We start from the raw sequence: 16,674 nt of genomic DNA on the forward strand, positions 1-16,674 counted from the left end.
TAAATGAGTATCCATTCCACTGCCGGTCGAACCTACTCTGTTGACAGTCAAAAATTGGGCAATTTTTTATCCGGGTTCAGATTAGCGGCATGTACAGAGTGTGTTTACAATATGCCTGTTGTGGAACCACATGCTCGCTTGATATAGAACATACTGTACATAAGCTAATGTTAGCTTGTTATTTGCATTTGTGCTAACCCACCATTTCGTCGTTAGTTGCGTCAATATTGGCAATAGACATATTTTATTGTTGAACTCACTCAATTAGGACGCTGAAGTTCAGCGCGCTATAGGCTTTGTTTGACTTGGAGCCTGAGGCAGCACCAAGCCCTCAACTTATCATTGTCATATCAGCTCCTTTGCACAATATCATCTTACAGTGTTGCACTGATGTGACTCTTCATTTAGTTTCACAAAATTTAGCCACAGTTGTCATCACCACCAGGTGCACTTGCAGGAAACGCATGGTTGCACACTTCGTTGGTCTCAGCAAGCCCTGTTTCCGGTCGGCCAACGAGGTATTGTAAACGAATTTAAAACGCAAACGACAATGGAAGTATTGGGCGGCTCTTTTCAAGACTTGATGCCCAACCCAGTATTTCTGACTGGCACTGGCCAATCTTGGCTGGTAATTTTTTTTCAAAACTCGCCACAATGTATTTTAACCCGCATTTGGTTGGCTTGGCGGGTGTTAATTTCGAACATTGGTCACCACTCTTTTTAAGATGAGAGCGACTTCTTTGGCACTGACATGAATGTGAAGGTTTACCAGTTTTATACACACTGAAATAATTTGTTTGCTCAGATGACCTTGAATAATCTTATGATTAAATAAATAAATGTTGTTGATATCAGATGCATTTCATCCCACAACAGTGCACACGAAATACCAAAAGAAAGGAAACTCCATCCCTGCGCACAATTAGAAAGCGCTTTGAACAAGGCCTGCGCTACGCACGAAAATACGGCCCCAGTGCGAACAACCCTCAATGCTTTTTGACTGAAACAGACCACCCGAGTGGTGCTCCAGCACCATTCCTTTTGCCACTGATGAGAAAATGCCTTTTGCCTCGAGTCCCTTTTTTTTTTCTTCCAACATCAATATTTGAAAGGAAAAAAAAACTCATCAAAAGCGATGCCCATTTATTTGAGTTCTTTTTAGATTTGTGCCCCTCTCTCTGCAGTGCTCACAACCCTTCGCCATTTAAACAGGAACGTTTAGACTTCTACCCATGATACCTTCTGTTTACCTACTTTGTTTTTTGACTGTGTTAATATTTCTAGTACTTTTGACTTGTGTAAATCATTTTGTCGCCAAATGCCTTTTATTTTATTTTCTGTTTTGATCACATCTTATAAATGTCTGCTCGTGGTTTTTTTTACAAGAGTTACAGAGAAACCATTTTGTTTTTACAGTTATCAGGGCAGGAGGGAGGAGACGAACATGGTCATCATTAACGTCAAACTCCTGTCTGGACACATTTTGGATAAAGGCTCTCTGGAGTCGGTAAATTCAATTATTTTTTCCTCTACCTTCAAATATCTGTGTCAACTTTTATCATTTGAATGACACTGATGGCAGTTCTGTGATGTTCTAGTTAAGGAACGACAACTCAGTGAAGCGTGTGGACCAGGATGAAGGTTATATCAACATCTACTTGGATGGGGTATGACTTTTTTAAATGTTTTGGATTGAAAGCTCGAAATAAGCGGTTTCCCATCGTAATTTGTGAGTCAAAATTTACATTTTGCACCTGTAAGGACAGTGGTTATGCTCGTCACCTGCCATCATGTCGGCACTGGTTCAAGACCATCCCTGGACACACAGCTATGGTGTACTTGAGCAAGACATCTCATACCAGTGTGTGTACATTGCGACAATGAGTAAACGACCAGAAATATATTCTGGGAATATTTAAGAATGAAATACGCAAAATAACGTGCAATATGGAACCTGAGATAGTTCCATCCGCTCCACTGGATCGGTATCGGATTGTTTTTATTAGAACCAGTCTGATTCAATCTATAAACCCAAATCATATCATATATAATGCATTTTGGCAGTCAAAAATAATGATAAAAATGATGAAAATACAATATTAGCAAATTCATCTTATAAAGAGTGCTTAACAGTGAACCGACAGGCTTCTCATTCTGTTGGATGGGTTGTAACTTGGAAAGTAAACTCCTTGTGTGTTTTACATACTTGGCCAATAAACCTTTTTTACAGAAGTAAAGTTTCCCCTCCTCTGGTAAAGTTAATGAGCAGTATATAGTGGCCATGTTTTATTTATTTATAGTAGTGTCCATCAGTCCATCCATTTTCCGCCGCTTATCCGGGGTCGGGTCGCGGGGGCAGCAGCTTTAAGATAAGAAAACCTTTATTAGTCTTGCAATGGAGAAATTCCCAATTCACAGCAGCAAAGTTATGAAAGGAAGAAGTAGAACAACAAAATATAGGAGCTGCTGGAAAGGCAGCCACTCTCGCAGCGCCATTTTGAAGTCAAAATAACAAAAATAACACAACACAACACAACACATAGGACACAGACAGTCGTGCAATCTTCACCACTTTTCTGCATACACTTTGTTGTCTGAAGCAGTTATAGATGAAAGAGGAGAGGATCAAAGTGTCCTTTCACCAGTGGGTCAGAGACGTCATGCTGAAAATGTGCACACGTCTGCTACAAGCTAAGTTTTGAAAGCAAACACGAAGCTGTAGCGTCCATTGACAAAAAGAGATTAGTTCACTTCTCCTGTCCCACGTAATCCGCTTCAAACTCCAAGCCGCGACTCCCAGTTCCAAATCCGCATCGGCGGCTCCTCAAGCCTTACATCCATCCAGCCGCAGACCGTTCAACAGCACCGATCTCTCCGCTGAACAAAGCGGGGCTGTGAAAAATGCTGCCCATTACAGGCGCAAGACACAAGCGCCCCGGGACTGTCCAGCAACGACAGTCAAATGGCGCCAATATTCCTCCCAGTCAAAAACAGTGCTGGTATACCCATGCTGCCGAGAAGGCGCAACCACCAAGAACAAAGTCTCCTCCTTGATGAATGTCGTGGCCAAAAAATGCTGAAAAAAGTCTACATCAGGTCCACACGACGTAACAATCAGAATCAGAATCAGAATCATCTTTATTGGCCAAGTATGTAGAACACACAAGGAATTTGTCTCCGGTATAACACGCTGCATTAGTATCATCGTAAACAACAAATCATTGAACCATTTTAGAGTAACCAGTAGCAGTATTTGTAGTACAAGAAGAGTGACTACGTCAGTGACTGTTTAAGGAGTTAATGGCTAGAGGGAAGAAGCTGTTTAAGTGTCTACTGGATTTGGTGCGCATGGATCTGTAGCGTCTGCCTGAGGGGAGTAGCTGGAAAAGGTGGTGGGCAGGGTGCGGGGGATCCAGGAGGATTTTCCGTGCCCTTGTCTTGATTCTTGCAGTGTGCAAGTCCTCAAGAGTGGGTAGGGCGGTGCCAACGATTTTTTCCGCCGTCCTAACCGTCCGTTGAAGTCGGATTTTGTCCTTTTTTGTGGCGGCCCCAAACCAAACCGTGATGGAAGAACACAGGATTGATTCGATGACTGCCGTGTAGAACTGTCGTAGCACCTCCTGTGGCAGGCCATGCTTCCTCAGCAGCCTCAGGAAGTACATCCTCTGCCGCGCCCTTTTCAGGATGGAGATGGTGTTGACTTCCCACTTCATGTCCTGGGAGACTGTGATTCCCAGGAACTTGAAGGTCTCGACGGTTGACACGGGGCAGTTGGATAGTGTGAGGGGCAACTGTGGAGAAGAATGTTTCCTGAAGTCCACGATCATCTCTACAGTCTTGAGCGTGTTCAGCCCGAGGTTGTGTCGGCTGCACCAGAGCTCCAGCTGCTCCACTTGTTGGCGGTACGCAGACTCGTCGCCGTCTTTGATGAGACCGATGACCGTGGTGTCGTCAGCGAACTTTATGAGTTTGACAGCTGGATCTGTTGAGGTGCAATCGTTTGTGTAGAGAGAGAAGAGCAGTGGAGAGAGGACACATCCCTGTGGGGCTCCAGTGCTGGTGGTGCGTATTGATGATGTTGTTGCTCCCAGTCTCACCTGTTGTGTCCGTCCCGTCAGGAAGCTGAGGATCCACTGGCAGATCGTAGGGGACACACCGAGGTGGAGAAGTTTGGGGGTGAGGAGTTCCGGGATGATGGTGTTGAACGCAGAGCTGAAATCCACAAACAGAATCCTTGCATAGGTCCCTGTGCTGTCGAGGTGCTCGAGGATGTAGTGCAGACCTATGTTGACCGCGTCTTCCACAGACCTGTTTGCCCGGTAGGCAAACTGGAGAGGGTCCAGCAGGGGTCCGGTGACGTTCTTTAGGTGGTTCAGCACAAGGCGTTCAAAGGACTTCATGACCACAGACGTCAGGGCGACAGGCCTATAGTCGTTCAGTTCCGATGTTGCCGATTTCTTGGGAACTGGGATGATGGTAGACTGTTTGAAGCAGGATGGGACCTCACACAGCTCCAGAGATCTGTTGAAGATTTGTGTGAAGACCGGAGCCAGCTGGTCAGCGCAGACTTTCAGGCAAACAAAGACAAAGTGACAAAACAAACACAAAAACAACTAAAAAAGCAAGGCTCATGAGAGCACTTGCCGACGGCTGCCTACTTGGGCACCATCTTGACTTCAAAGTTTAGTAGGGAAGCCCAGACTTCCCTCTCCCCAGCCACTTCTTCAAGCTCTTCCCGGCGGATCCGAAGGCATTCCCAGACCAGCTGGGTGACATAGTCTATCTAGCGTGTCCTGGGTCGTCCCCGGGGTCTCCTGCCAGTGGGACATACCCGAAGGGACCAGGGAGGCGTCCAGGAGGCATCCTAATCAGATGCCCGAGCCACCTCATCTGGCTCCTCTCGATGTGGAGGAGAAGCGGCTCGACTCTGAGCCCCTCCCGGATGACCGAGCTTCTTACCTTATCTCTAAGGGAAAGCCCGGACACCCTGCGGAGAAAACTCATTTCGGCCGCTTGTATCCGGGATCTCATTCTTTCGGTCACGACCCACAGCTCCTGACCATAGATGAGGGTTGGGACGTAGATCGACCGGTAAATTGAGAGCTTCGCCCTTTGGCTCAGCTCCTTCTTTACCACGACAGACCGATACGAAGTCCGCATTTCTACATTGTATTATGTCTATTTTTAACCATATTTAGTTGTTTAGTGGTGAACAAAAATATCAGGAAGAGGATGAGGGAAGCGAAGGAGAAGTGCATCACAGAGCAGTGTGAAAACATAGACGCAGGGATACGACAGGGCAACAGTAAAGCAGCATACGCCACATTGAAGACACTGACAAAGACACGGCAACATACAGCAACAATAATAGAAGATGGGGATGGTGTTCTGCTAACCGAAAAGACAGCAGTAACCAGAAGATGGACAGAGTACTGCCAGGAACTCTACAATTTCACAATAAAACCCAACCTTAACATAATTACCGATGCCACAAAGACTACCAGCGAGGATGCAGACGCGCCAATACTACAGGCTGAAATGGAGGAGGCACTAAGGAGCCTGAAAATTGGCAAATCACCTGGCATCGATAACATCCCTCAGAGCTTTGGAAACATGGAGGGCATGAGACAATAAAAGTACTCACACACATCTGTCAAAATATCTGGGGAACCAAGCAATGGCCCCAAAAATGGACACAATCTCTCGTTATTCCCATCCCTAAGAAAGGGAACTCAAGGCAGTGTCAGAACTACAGGACCATCAGCCTGATCTGCCACGCAAGCAAGGTGCTGCTATGGATCATCCTGAATAGACGAAAGAGCAAGAAGAACAAGCAGGATTCCGACCAAAAAGGAATACCACGGAGTCGATCTTTAACATCAGATTACTCATCGAGAAACACCTCCAGCATCAACATGACCTTTACCACAACTTCATCGACTTTAAAAAAGCCTTTGACCGTGTGTGGCATGAGGGGCTGTGGCAGGTGCTCCGAAACTACAACTTTAACAATAATCTCATCCAGGTCATCCAATCGCTCTACACAAACTCAAGTAGTGCAGTTCTCATTAATAACACCATGGGAGAACTTTTCAAAACATCGATCGGTGTCCGCCAAGGATGTCTTCTGTCCCCTGTCCTATTCAATGTCTTTCTGGAAAACATCATGGATGAGGCCCTTGAAGAGTTCCACACCTCCATATCCATCGGCGGAAGACCCATCTGCAACCTCTGGTTCGCTGATGACATAGACCTTATGGGAAAAAGCGAAGCTGAACTCCAGGATCTTACCACCAGACTGGAAGAGGTAGCATGGAGATAAGTGCAGAGAAAAGCAAGATACTGGTCAATAGCCACAATAAAACAACACCAACAAACATCACAATGAACACGCAAACCCTGGAAGTGGTTAAGGACTTCAAATACCTTGGGTCCTTTGTGAGTGAGGATGGCAGCTCCACAAAGGAGATTAAAGCAAGAATAGGCATAGCAACATCAGCCATGACAAGACCAGAATTTGGAGGAGCAATACCATCAGCTTCACGGTGAAGGTCAGGTTGTACAAGTCACTGGTACTCTCCACCTTACTATACGGCTGTGAGAATTGGACACTCACAGCAGACACAGAACGCAGGATTCAGTCCTTTGAAAACAAGAGCGACAGAAGGATGCTCCATATATCTTACAGAGAACACCGGACAAATGATTATGTCAGACAGCGAGTCACCACCCTCGCTGGAGAACAGGAGCCTGTACTCTCAATGGTAAAATGTCACAAAATGGCCTGATATGGCCACGTTACAAGGCATACCTCGCTATCCAAAACCATCCTACAGGGGACAGTGGAAGGGAAGTGGAGAAGAGGCAGACAGAGAAACTGCTGGATGGACAACATCAAGGAATGGACTGACTGCAGCTTCCAGACCCTGCTACGAACAGCTAAGGACCGAGAGTGCTGGAGATCCCCGACTGCCCAGACGTCCACCATGGCACCCTTACGGCCTCTTAGGCCATGGGATGAGTGAGTGAGTGGTTGAACGGATTAATTGCATTTCCATTCATTTAAATGGGACATATTACCTCGATTTACGAACAGTTCGGTTCTCCCGAGTGTTGGCGCATCAGTCTTGGATATCATCAACAGCAGCCTCTCTTCTGGTGTAGTTCCCCAACAGTTTAAACATGCTGTGGTCCAACCCTTGATCAAGAAACCTGGTCTTGATCCAGATGTGCTGTCAAGTTTCAGGCCCATTTCCAAACTGCCTTTCATTTCCAAAATTCTGGAAAAAGTGGTGCACATGCATTTGAAATTTTTCTTGGATGAACATAACATCTTGGAGGTCTTCCAGTCAGGTTTCAAGACGATGCATAGCACGGAGTCAGCCCTGTTACGCGTTTCTAATGACATCCTCCTGGCAAAGTGGATCACAGTATTCTGCTGACTCGTTTGCAGCATTTGGTGGGCATTGGCGGCAGTGCTCTTGAGTGGTTTAGGTCCTATTTAGCTGACAGAACCTTCTGTGTCAGCCTTGGCTGCTCTGAGTCACGCACTGCTCCCCTGTCATGTGGTGTTCCACAGGGCTCAATTCTGGGGCCTCTGCTGTTCTCGCTGTATCTGCTCCCATTGGGTTCCATCTTAAGGAAACATGGTATTCCCTTCCACTGCTATGCAGATGACTGCCAGATCTATGTCCCACTGAGCAAGAAAGACGCCTTCTCATTAAGGCCACTTTTATCCTGTCTGGAAGAAATCAAAACCTGGATGGCACAAAATTTCTTGAGATTCAATGAAAAGAAGACAGAGGTGATATTGTTTGGTCCCAGTGGCCCTTGTACATTCCATCCTGTAGACTTGGGCCCCCTGTCTCCTTATCTTAAGTCAACAGTCTCAAACTTGGGCCTTAAACTGGACAGTGATTTCAAACTCGATCGGCAAATTGGTGCCGTTGTTAAATCCAGCTTCTTTCACCTTAGACAGCTGGCCAAAATAAAACCTCTCCTCTCACATGAACACTTTGAGACAGTAATTCATGCCTTTGTCACATCCCGGCTCGATTACTGCAATGCCCTTTACTTTGGAGTCAGCCAGTCCTCCATTAAGCGCCTTCAGCTGGTCGAGAATGCCGCTGCTCGCCTCTTGACTGGTACTCGTAAGAGGGAGCACATAACTCCTACTCTGGCATCCCTTCACTGGCTCCCCATTCATTTTAGAGTTATTTTCAAGATCCTCTTATTTGTTTTCAAATCTCTGAATAATCTCGCGCCACCTTACCTCTCTGAGCTCATCCGCCCCTACACACCTGCCCGGCGCCTCAGGTCTGTGGACCAGACTTTATTAGAAGTACCAAGAACTAAACTGAGGCTCAGAGGGGATCGAGCCTTTTCTGTTGCTGGTCCCTCTCTCTGGAATGACCTCCCACTGAACATTCGGCAAGCCTCCTCGCTGCCCATCTTCAAAACCCTCCTCAAAACTCACTTGTATTCTTTGGCATTCGACTCAGCATGACTTAGATTTGTTCTTGGTTTTACTGTTTGGTGCTTTCTACCGCCTTTATTACCGATTTGTCTTACTGTTTATTGTGCATGTTAAATTGCTCCATGTACAGCACTTTGTATGCAGCGATGGCTGTTTGAAAGTGCTCTATAAATACTGCTGACTTGACTTGACTTGACTACAAATAGGATCACAGAACCAATTAAATTCGTAACTCGAAGTTCCACTGTAGATGCCTCATGTGGGCAAAAAAATAAAATAAAATTGGAATTGACCTGTTGGCTATCCTATTTTCTTCAATTTACTGCACAGGGCTATGATGCCAAACTATTCATGTCATGGATCAAGCCATCACCCTCTCAATTAGAGACCCAGCGACTGATGCACAAGCCCCTTCAGTGACATACAGTATGTTTGTGTTTGCAGCTGAAGAAAGGTGAGACGGTGGTTTACAGCATGACACTGGAGCAGGACGTGCCTGTCAGGAACCTGAAAGCAGCTGTGGTGAAAGTGTACGACTACTACCAGACAAGTAAGATCCTCTTCTGTTACATTCATGTCCACGTCTGTCATTTTTCTAATGTAACACTTGCTTGTAACTCGAATGTCCTTGTATATGACAGTTTATAGTTCATATTTTTATTCCTTTTAATTTGTATGTGTGTGCTGCTTTACCTTGTTCTGCTGTAAAATTAGAATTTCCCTTCTTGGGATCACTAAAGGATGATCTTATGTGCAGGTGATGTAGCCGTGACAGAGTACATATCCCCCTGTGCAGAGAGTAAGTCACACAGATCTGCTTTGTCATATGATATTGTGGAAATTGAAACATTTTTGTACAAACGTTTGGAATTTGAGAAAGGAAAAATGTGCCGTGAAAATGCATTTCATTCAGGACAACCTGCCTGAGGTTGTCCTGAACTAAATGTGGTTTGCTATTCCTGTAGATTTTTGCAACAAAAAAAGCAACAAAAAAAAAAGGGGGGGGGGGGGTTATACCCAACAAGTACTGAACAAAGAATGTGACATAAGATGTGAAAAGCCTCCAGTTTAACAAAAGCTGTAGTTAATTAGCTTTGTTTAGTTGGACAGCGGTGAACATGTTAGACTTTTATCATGGGTTTCTAATAAAATGGACTTGTAAATGTGTGTGTGTGTATATAAATATATCTTTGTATGTATGTGTGTGTGTGTGTGTATACACACATATATATATATATATATATATATATATATATATATATATATAAACTAATAAACCTCTATATATACAGTATATATATATAGAGAGAGATAGAGATGTGTATAGATGTGTGTATATATACGTTTGTGTGTGTGTGTGTTACGGTCCACGATATTTCGTGGCCATTTACTTTGTTTTGTGCATGGGTGCGGTAGCTCTCCCCTGTTCTTTACTGCTTGTTGTCCCCTGTTCACAACTTAGCTGACCAATCAGCGCAAGGGACAGTGACCTAATTAGCCACTAATTTCAGGTGTGCCACCACCTGCAAAGATGAACCACCACTGTTTGAAAGGGCCGAGTTGTTTTCAGTTAAGAGGGTGGTGGGGGTGTTGTTGTGCTTGTAGTCAGTCCCCGCCGGTTGGCTGTGTCGGGATTATTGTCTTGTGTTGTTATGTTTGTCATCCCGATCCCTCGTGTGTCCATGATACCACTGCCTCTCGATCAGTGCAGCCAAATTAGTTCCTCGCCATAGCCGTCATCCATCCATTGATTCATTTCTCCACTTTATTCCTTCGTCTGTTTGGGAACTTTGCCAGAATTAGTTTTGGTTCATACATTTTGCCACTATTTACAGGATTCGGTTTGCACAAAGGCAGTGGGATCCGGGAGTGTTGACTCCAACATCGTCCACTTGTGTCGCATGTTCCCCCTCCCTTTTGCACCTCCCCAACTCCCACACCTCATGTTAGACCCTTCCTCAGTTGCCTTCATGTGGAAGGGTTGTAAATATAAAAATGGGGATCATTCTTTGGGTTGGGCTTATATAAGACATACAATGTGACCGTATACAGTAACATGTAAAAACACAGAAAATTATGTCTGCTTTTCAGGTGACGTTCTCAACCAGCTTTAAATGACCAGAGAGGAGACAACTCAGATGTTCATTCAACTTGTAGGCGTGTTTTTTTTCTCTCCTGTGTTTTGTTTTTAAGGGAATGCCCGTGATTGCAAATGATGTTCTTTCCCTCTCTCTGTTCCTTTCTTTTCAAACTCTGAATTCACTTATTAGTTATTGCTGCCTCGCCTCAACACTGGAAATCTTTTAACATGTTCAACCCACTGGAACCAAGAAAATCAGACTGTGCTCTGTAACTGGTTTAAAATGATTGTCAAATCCATGTTTTTCAACTCAAAGTGGCAGATGGTACATACAATAACTGCAGAAAAACACTTTTTTTTTTGAAAAAAGTGCTATATGTGTGGTGGTATGGAGTGTGTTTTTTTAAGAAGAAAAAACTCACCACAGCAGTAACATACAATAAAATAAAATGGACAACAATCAAGAACATAAAGATATTGTCGTGTTTCATTTCAATTGTATATTTCCATCCAGGCACCTTCTTTTTTTATACAGTATATTTGCACATTTTTTTTTCAATATTGACAACATGAGCCTTCATATCAACAGACTAGCCATTGTCAAATTTGGTTTGCACACACCAGGTGTGTAGGAAGAGTAAAGGCAAGGGAGAAATAATATGTTTAGGACTTTAGAATAATTTTAGGAGGGTAAACGTCACGATCTGAGGCACAACATCCTTAAATTATTACGCCCTACTCATCCACGCACAGTTCCAGATCCTCCTCCCGTGCTTGTTACGAACCGGTACATTCATGACAGATCTGCCGACTCACAAATTCACAGCCGACGCAGACGTATAAGTCACTCTGTGTGTGCTCCCATTTACAATGAGAATGTGCAGTGGCGGCAATGTTGCGATGCATTGTGCTGCTGAATGAGAGATGACTGATGTGGACAATTAGCTCATTAGTTTTGATTGTTGGGTTGGTGAAAAGCACTTATTACATAAACCAAAATAGCCGCAATCGAATCTGCCATGGCAGTATAGTTAACTGTTACGTATTTGTCATTCACACTCATTTACAAGGTTCTCTTCTTGTTGCATGGTGAAGCTTCTTCCGGTCAGTTTGGGATGCATTTTCTGTCAATCGCCAGACAAAATGGTTTTGTCGAATTTCAAATTCATTCTGCTGCTACCATCACAAGTTACAGAGTACATCATCAATAAAGACTAGTGAGCCAGTTCCAGAAGCAGCCAAGCAAACCCAAGTCATGATATTACCTCTCCACCATACTTCACAGGTGAGCTTGTGTGTTTTGGAATATAAGCAGAGCCTTTATTTCTCCATACTTTGGCCTTTCACTTTAGTAGTTTTCATCTTGGTCTCATCAGGCCATGAAATTTGTTCTGTACTGTATTTCTTTGCTAAATCAAATCTGGCCTTTCACTTGTTTTGCGAGTGAATGGTTTGCATCTTGTTGTGTGGCTATTTCTTCTTTCAAAGTCTTGATAAATGTAATCCATGTCGGTCGCAGCAGAATGACTTTTGAAGCCTACAAAACCAATTTCTCTGCCACTTTATAAAAATTAAAAAAAACATTAAAAAATGCATCCAAAATAATTGGGAGAAGCTTCATGGAGCAGGACAACGAGCCAAAACACAATCCCAACACAACAAAGGACTTCCATCAGGGGGAAAAAGTGGAAGGTCTCAGACTGGCCCAGTCATTCAATGCACCTTAACCCGATAGAGCATGCATTTTACCACCCGAAGAGGAGAGTGAAGAAAGAAACCCCCTCAGAAACAAAAGAGAACTGAAAGAGGCTGCAGGAAAGGCCTGGAAAATCATTTTATGTTGGTTTGTGAGCCACCTGTACCTTTGATAAGAGTATAGACGAACTCAAAGTTATCATGTTTAAAAGTTTCATTTTATTGTATGCTTGACTGACCTCGAACGCGTGTGTTTTGAGCACACAGAAAAAAGGCCCAACTTGAGCTGAATGAAACTGAAGCCTTGTTCACTTATAGGACAGACAGGAAGGTTCAACTTCGGGTGGGCAGCACGATAAGATGTCCTTGAGGTATTTACAGTGTCTCAATTCATGCGGAATCTACCCATAGAAGTAATGTAAAACTCTACGAATGTAAAAACTCCGGTTTCCTCCCACATTCCAAAAACATGCATGGCAGGCTGATTGGATACTCCAAATTGTCCCACGGTGTGAGTGTGAGCGTGGATGGATGTTCGTCTCTATGTGCCCTGCGATTGGCTGGCAACTGGTTCAGGGTGTCCCCCGCCAACTGCGCAAAGATGGCTGGGATAGGCTCCAACATCCCCCGCGACCGTTGTGAGGATAAAATGGATCGGAAAATGAATGAATATGGCATTTGATTCCCAGAAAAAAAAATTCGGCCAATTAATTATCAAAATAATAACATACCCTATACACTGCCACATTGGACATTTTGGACTGCTTCACATGATTTCTGTGACATGTGATATGCTGTACACGAGACTGGTTCATTTTGAACTCATTTCCTGGTCCATTATGCTCTGAAAAATGTTTTATTCCGTCGTCCGTGTGACTCTTTTTGCACTAAATTTAAAGAGAAAGTGGGCAGCAACTTACCGGTAGATTGGCTGTGAGTATGCTGTTTTCCCTCCCACAGTGGTGAAAACCCCACCTTCTACTTGTGCTCATCGAGAAAAATACCAAAAGAAAAAAAAACCTCCACCCATGCATGCAGGGAGTGTTTATGATGTAGAAAACAACTAATATATCGCCACTTTTTTTTCACAGTACTGTACCTTTGTTTGGAAATAAAAGTAAGACAAAACTTCCTTCATAAATGTAGGAATGTATCTTTTATTTCATATGAATAGGTAAGAACTAGTTTTCTACACACATGACATTCAACTGGGGTCCGGGGAAAAGGGGGAGAGCTGAGGGAACAGCCCGGATTAGCAGATCAAACAAAACACACTACTGACACATAAATCCAACCAGAGGATTTCAGGATTCAGTCGTTCCCATTCACTGGAAGCTTTTGAACCACGGGGATGAGTACGATCAGAAATGTGAATTGGCAGTGTGGTGGATACATACACTCGTCAAAAGTGAGAGCAGCCAGTCAAAACAAATGTACCAAAGTGGAGGAAAAGAAAGCAAAAGAATGGTGTGCGCAAGAAGGGGTCCAATTGAAAGAAGAACTAAAGATAAATGAGAGCATGAGGGAGAGCAGCATACCTTGGTGGCGCTGCGGAGGTGATCGTAATAAACCTCTTCGATAGCCTGGAAGTATATCACACCCTTCAGCTTGGTCTCGTGTTTGTCTAAAGGAGGAAAAGGCACAAAAAAAAACAATCAGATGGCGACTTTTGAGTTGGAATCAGTGGCACCTTATCTGATATCATGACACGCCACACGTCTGAAAAACAACACGTCCAACTGTGAGGACGAGCACAGTTGGACAGTATTTGCGATGATGGATGAAAAATGACAAGCGCAGCACTTTGGGCCCTGCTCTTATTGTACGTTGAGATTCGACTGGCTTCTTACGAGACTCCGGTACATCATTGCACTTTGTTTCATCAGCCACTGCAGAAGTGCAGCAAGGAACCGAGGGGGAACTCGACGCCCCGTTTCTACCTGCGGGCACATACACTCGGCAAGGCAACTTAAAGAGTGGTAGGTCGAGATGCGCTACTTCATTTCGAGGAATAGTTTAAGACACCGCTAATGACCTGTTTAGCGGTCAAATTGCCTCTTGTTTGCATCTCATTTGATTGAGGCCAAATGATTTCGTAGCGGCGGGGGACGATTGGCGGGAATTAACAGCCCTCGCAAGGTGGGCGTGTCACTTCTCGTTTACTTATTCTTCAAGGTCAAGAGACATTCAAGTGATGCATCTCAATCAGCCTCCTCAGAGAGCGCCGCCGCGACGTGCATTTTAACGACGGCGCGACTAATCTCCTCCTCGCGAGGAGCAAGGTGCGCTTTAAGAGGCTTTAAGCGGAACCTTCAGAGGACTTCAAAGGGCTGAATGTGAACAAGTGTCCCACAGCTCACGCCGGCAGATCAATCACAGCGCGGCGCACGGAAGGTCTGGATTGGAGCGGACATTTTCGGTCATCATTCTGGGGACAATCGTCTGCCATGCACACGTCCGACATCGCCATTTTTAAGATTTTTGTGCATCTTTGAAGGCGTTTTATGCCCAAAACATTCATCAAGCAAAGTCTTCGACTAGAAAGCTACAGTATATGTTGTATAATCAGGCTTCGTTTTTGTTTGTTTGTTTTATTTTGCTGCAATTGTTGCCAGACTTACAGTAGTGTATCCAGCGTGCATTATTTGATCTTATTTATTCATTTAATCAGACCTTTATTTCTTCAGCACAAGGGGCAACATAATCATCTGGAGTTTATTGTCGTTTCACGTATGTTCGCTTTGGGAAAACATTTCTATATGCAACTGGCCACATGATGTCCTTCGGTACAACCACAGTCATTCTTGCTGTCTCTGTTTTTATTTTTTAATGCCAGACCAAATATAGATAGGTAGAAATAGAATATCTGGCACCTTCCTGCAAAGCAAAACGTACAAAAATGATATATATTTTTTATACTGCCCCAAAAATTGACCTCCCCAGTAAATATTACCCACAAAAACAACAAACTGACTGACAAAGCACTTTGTCAAGAAAATGTGGCTCTGCATGATAGCTGAGACCCTATAAACATGTGTCTGCAACCTTTTTTGCGTCATGACCGTAAGTTAGAAACCCGAATCTAATTAGATCCAAAATTCTGCTTTCACAACAACAATAATAGTAATAATGCTCAATTTTGATGGCTTTGTTGTGGATATTAAGGGGTGGTGACGCAACAGTCCCTTATGACATCCATCCATCCATTTTCCGAACCGCTTGATCCTCACTAGGGTCGCGGGGGGTGCTGGAGCCTATCCCAGCCGTCTTCGGGCAGTAGGCGGGGGACACCCTGAATCAGTTGCCAGCCAATCGCAGGGCACACAGAGACGAACAACCATCCACGCCCACACTCACACCTAGGGACAATTTAGAGCTTCCAATCAACCTGCCATGCATGTATTTGGAATGTGGGAGGAAACCGGAGCACCCGGAGAAAACCCACGCAGGCCCGGGGAGAACATGCAAACTCCACACAGGGAGGCCGGAGCTGGAATCGAACCCGGTACCTCTGCACGACAGTGTTTTTCAAACTTTTTTGAGCCAAGGCACACTTCTTTCATTGAAAAAAAAATCTCGCGGCACACCACTAGCTGAAAATGTGCCCCCCCCCCCCGCTTATTTGAACAATTAACGTGTGATATTGTTACTATAACCGTTTTTAACATTGAAGAATGACGTTATAACAGCTTGAATTGGAATCAAATTAACACAAAGAAAACAGTATTTTATCATCTTTCATATATTGTTTCACCGTCGTCCTGCATTCATGCGTCAAAAATTCGCTTGTCTCTCGTCGAAACACAAGGCAATTGGCTAGCTGTTGCTCCTCCCTAGTGGTATGAGAGGGTACTACATGATTACTTTCTGGGCGAAAGACCACACAGGCATACAAATGGAATATTTTCCCGCAGCACACCTGACAATGTGTGCCGTACTGGTGTGCCGCGGCACACGGGTTGAAAAACACTGCCTTATGATATTATGTTTAAAAAAATCACACAAAATTGTTTGCACCTTTACTTTCAAGTCAAGTCAAGTCAACTGTATTTATAGAGCACTTTCAAACAGCCATCGCTGCATACAAAGTGCTGTACATGGAGCAATATAACATGCACAATAAACAGTAAGACAAATCGGTAATAAAGACGGTAGAAAGCACCAAACAGTAAAACCAAGAACAAATCTAAGTCATGCTGAGTCGAATGCCAAAGAATACAAGTGAGTTTTGAGGAGGGTTTTGAAGATGGGCAGCGAGGAGGCTTGCCGAATGTTCAGTGGGAGGTCATTCCAGAGAGAGGGACCAGCAACAGAAAAGGTTCGATCCCCTCTGAGCCTCAGTTTAGTTCTTGGTACTTCTAATAATGTCTGGTCCGCAGACCTGAGGCGCCGGGCAGGTGTGTAGGGGCGGATGAGCTCAGAG

At 44.3% G+C, this 16,674-nt stretch overlaps 1 protein-coding gene across 2 annotated transcripts in view; it reads left to right on the plus strand.

Moving 5' to 3' along the window:
- Positions 1-11,029, plus strand: part of LOC147197726 (alpha-2-macroglobulin-like) — a 58,419-nt gene extending 47,390 nt beyond the window's left edge. For both annotated transcript variants that reach the window (XM_086126130.1, XM_086126132.1), the window contains exons 32-36: positions 1,417-1,507; positions 1,599-1,667; positions 8,921-9,026; positions 9,234-9,275; positions 10,568-11,029. In XM_086126130.1, coding sequence (XP_085982256.1) covers positions 1,417-1,507; positions 1,599-1,667; positions 8,921-9,026; positions 9,234-9,275; positions 10,568-10,590 — 331 coding nt within the window. In that variant the 3' untranslated portion in view covers positions 10,591-11,029. The remainder of the gene's footprint in view (positions 1-1,416; positions 1,508-1,598; positions 1,668-8,920; positions 9,027-9,233; positions 9,276-10,567) is intronic.
- Positions 11,030-16,674: the final 5,645 nt, after the last annotated feature.

Source organism: Hippocampus guttulatus, chromosome 12, assembly GCF_054856545.1.
Source record: "Hippocampus guttulatus isolate MCC_2025c chromosome 12, RoL_Hgut_1.0, whole genome shotgun sequence".
NCBI classification, from domain to species: domain Eukaryota; kingdom Metazoa; phylum Chordata; class Actinopteri; order Syngnathiformes; family Syngnathidae; genus Hippocampus; species Hippocampus guttulatus.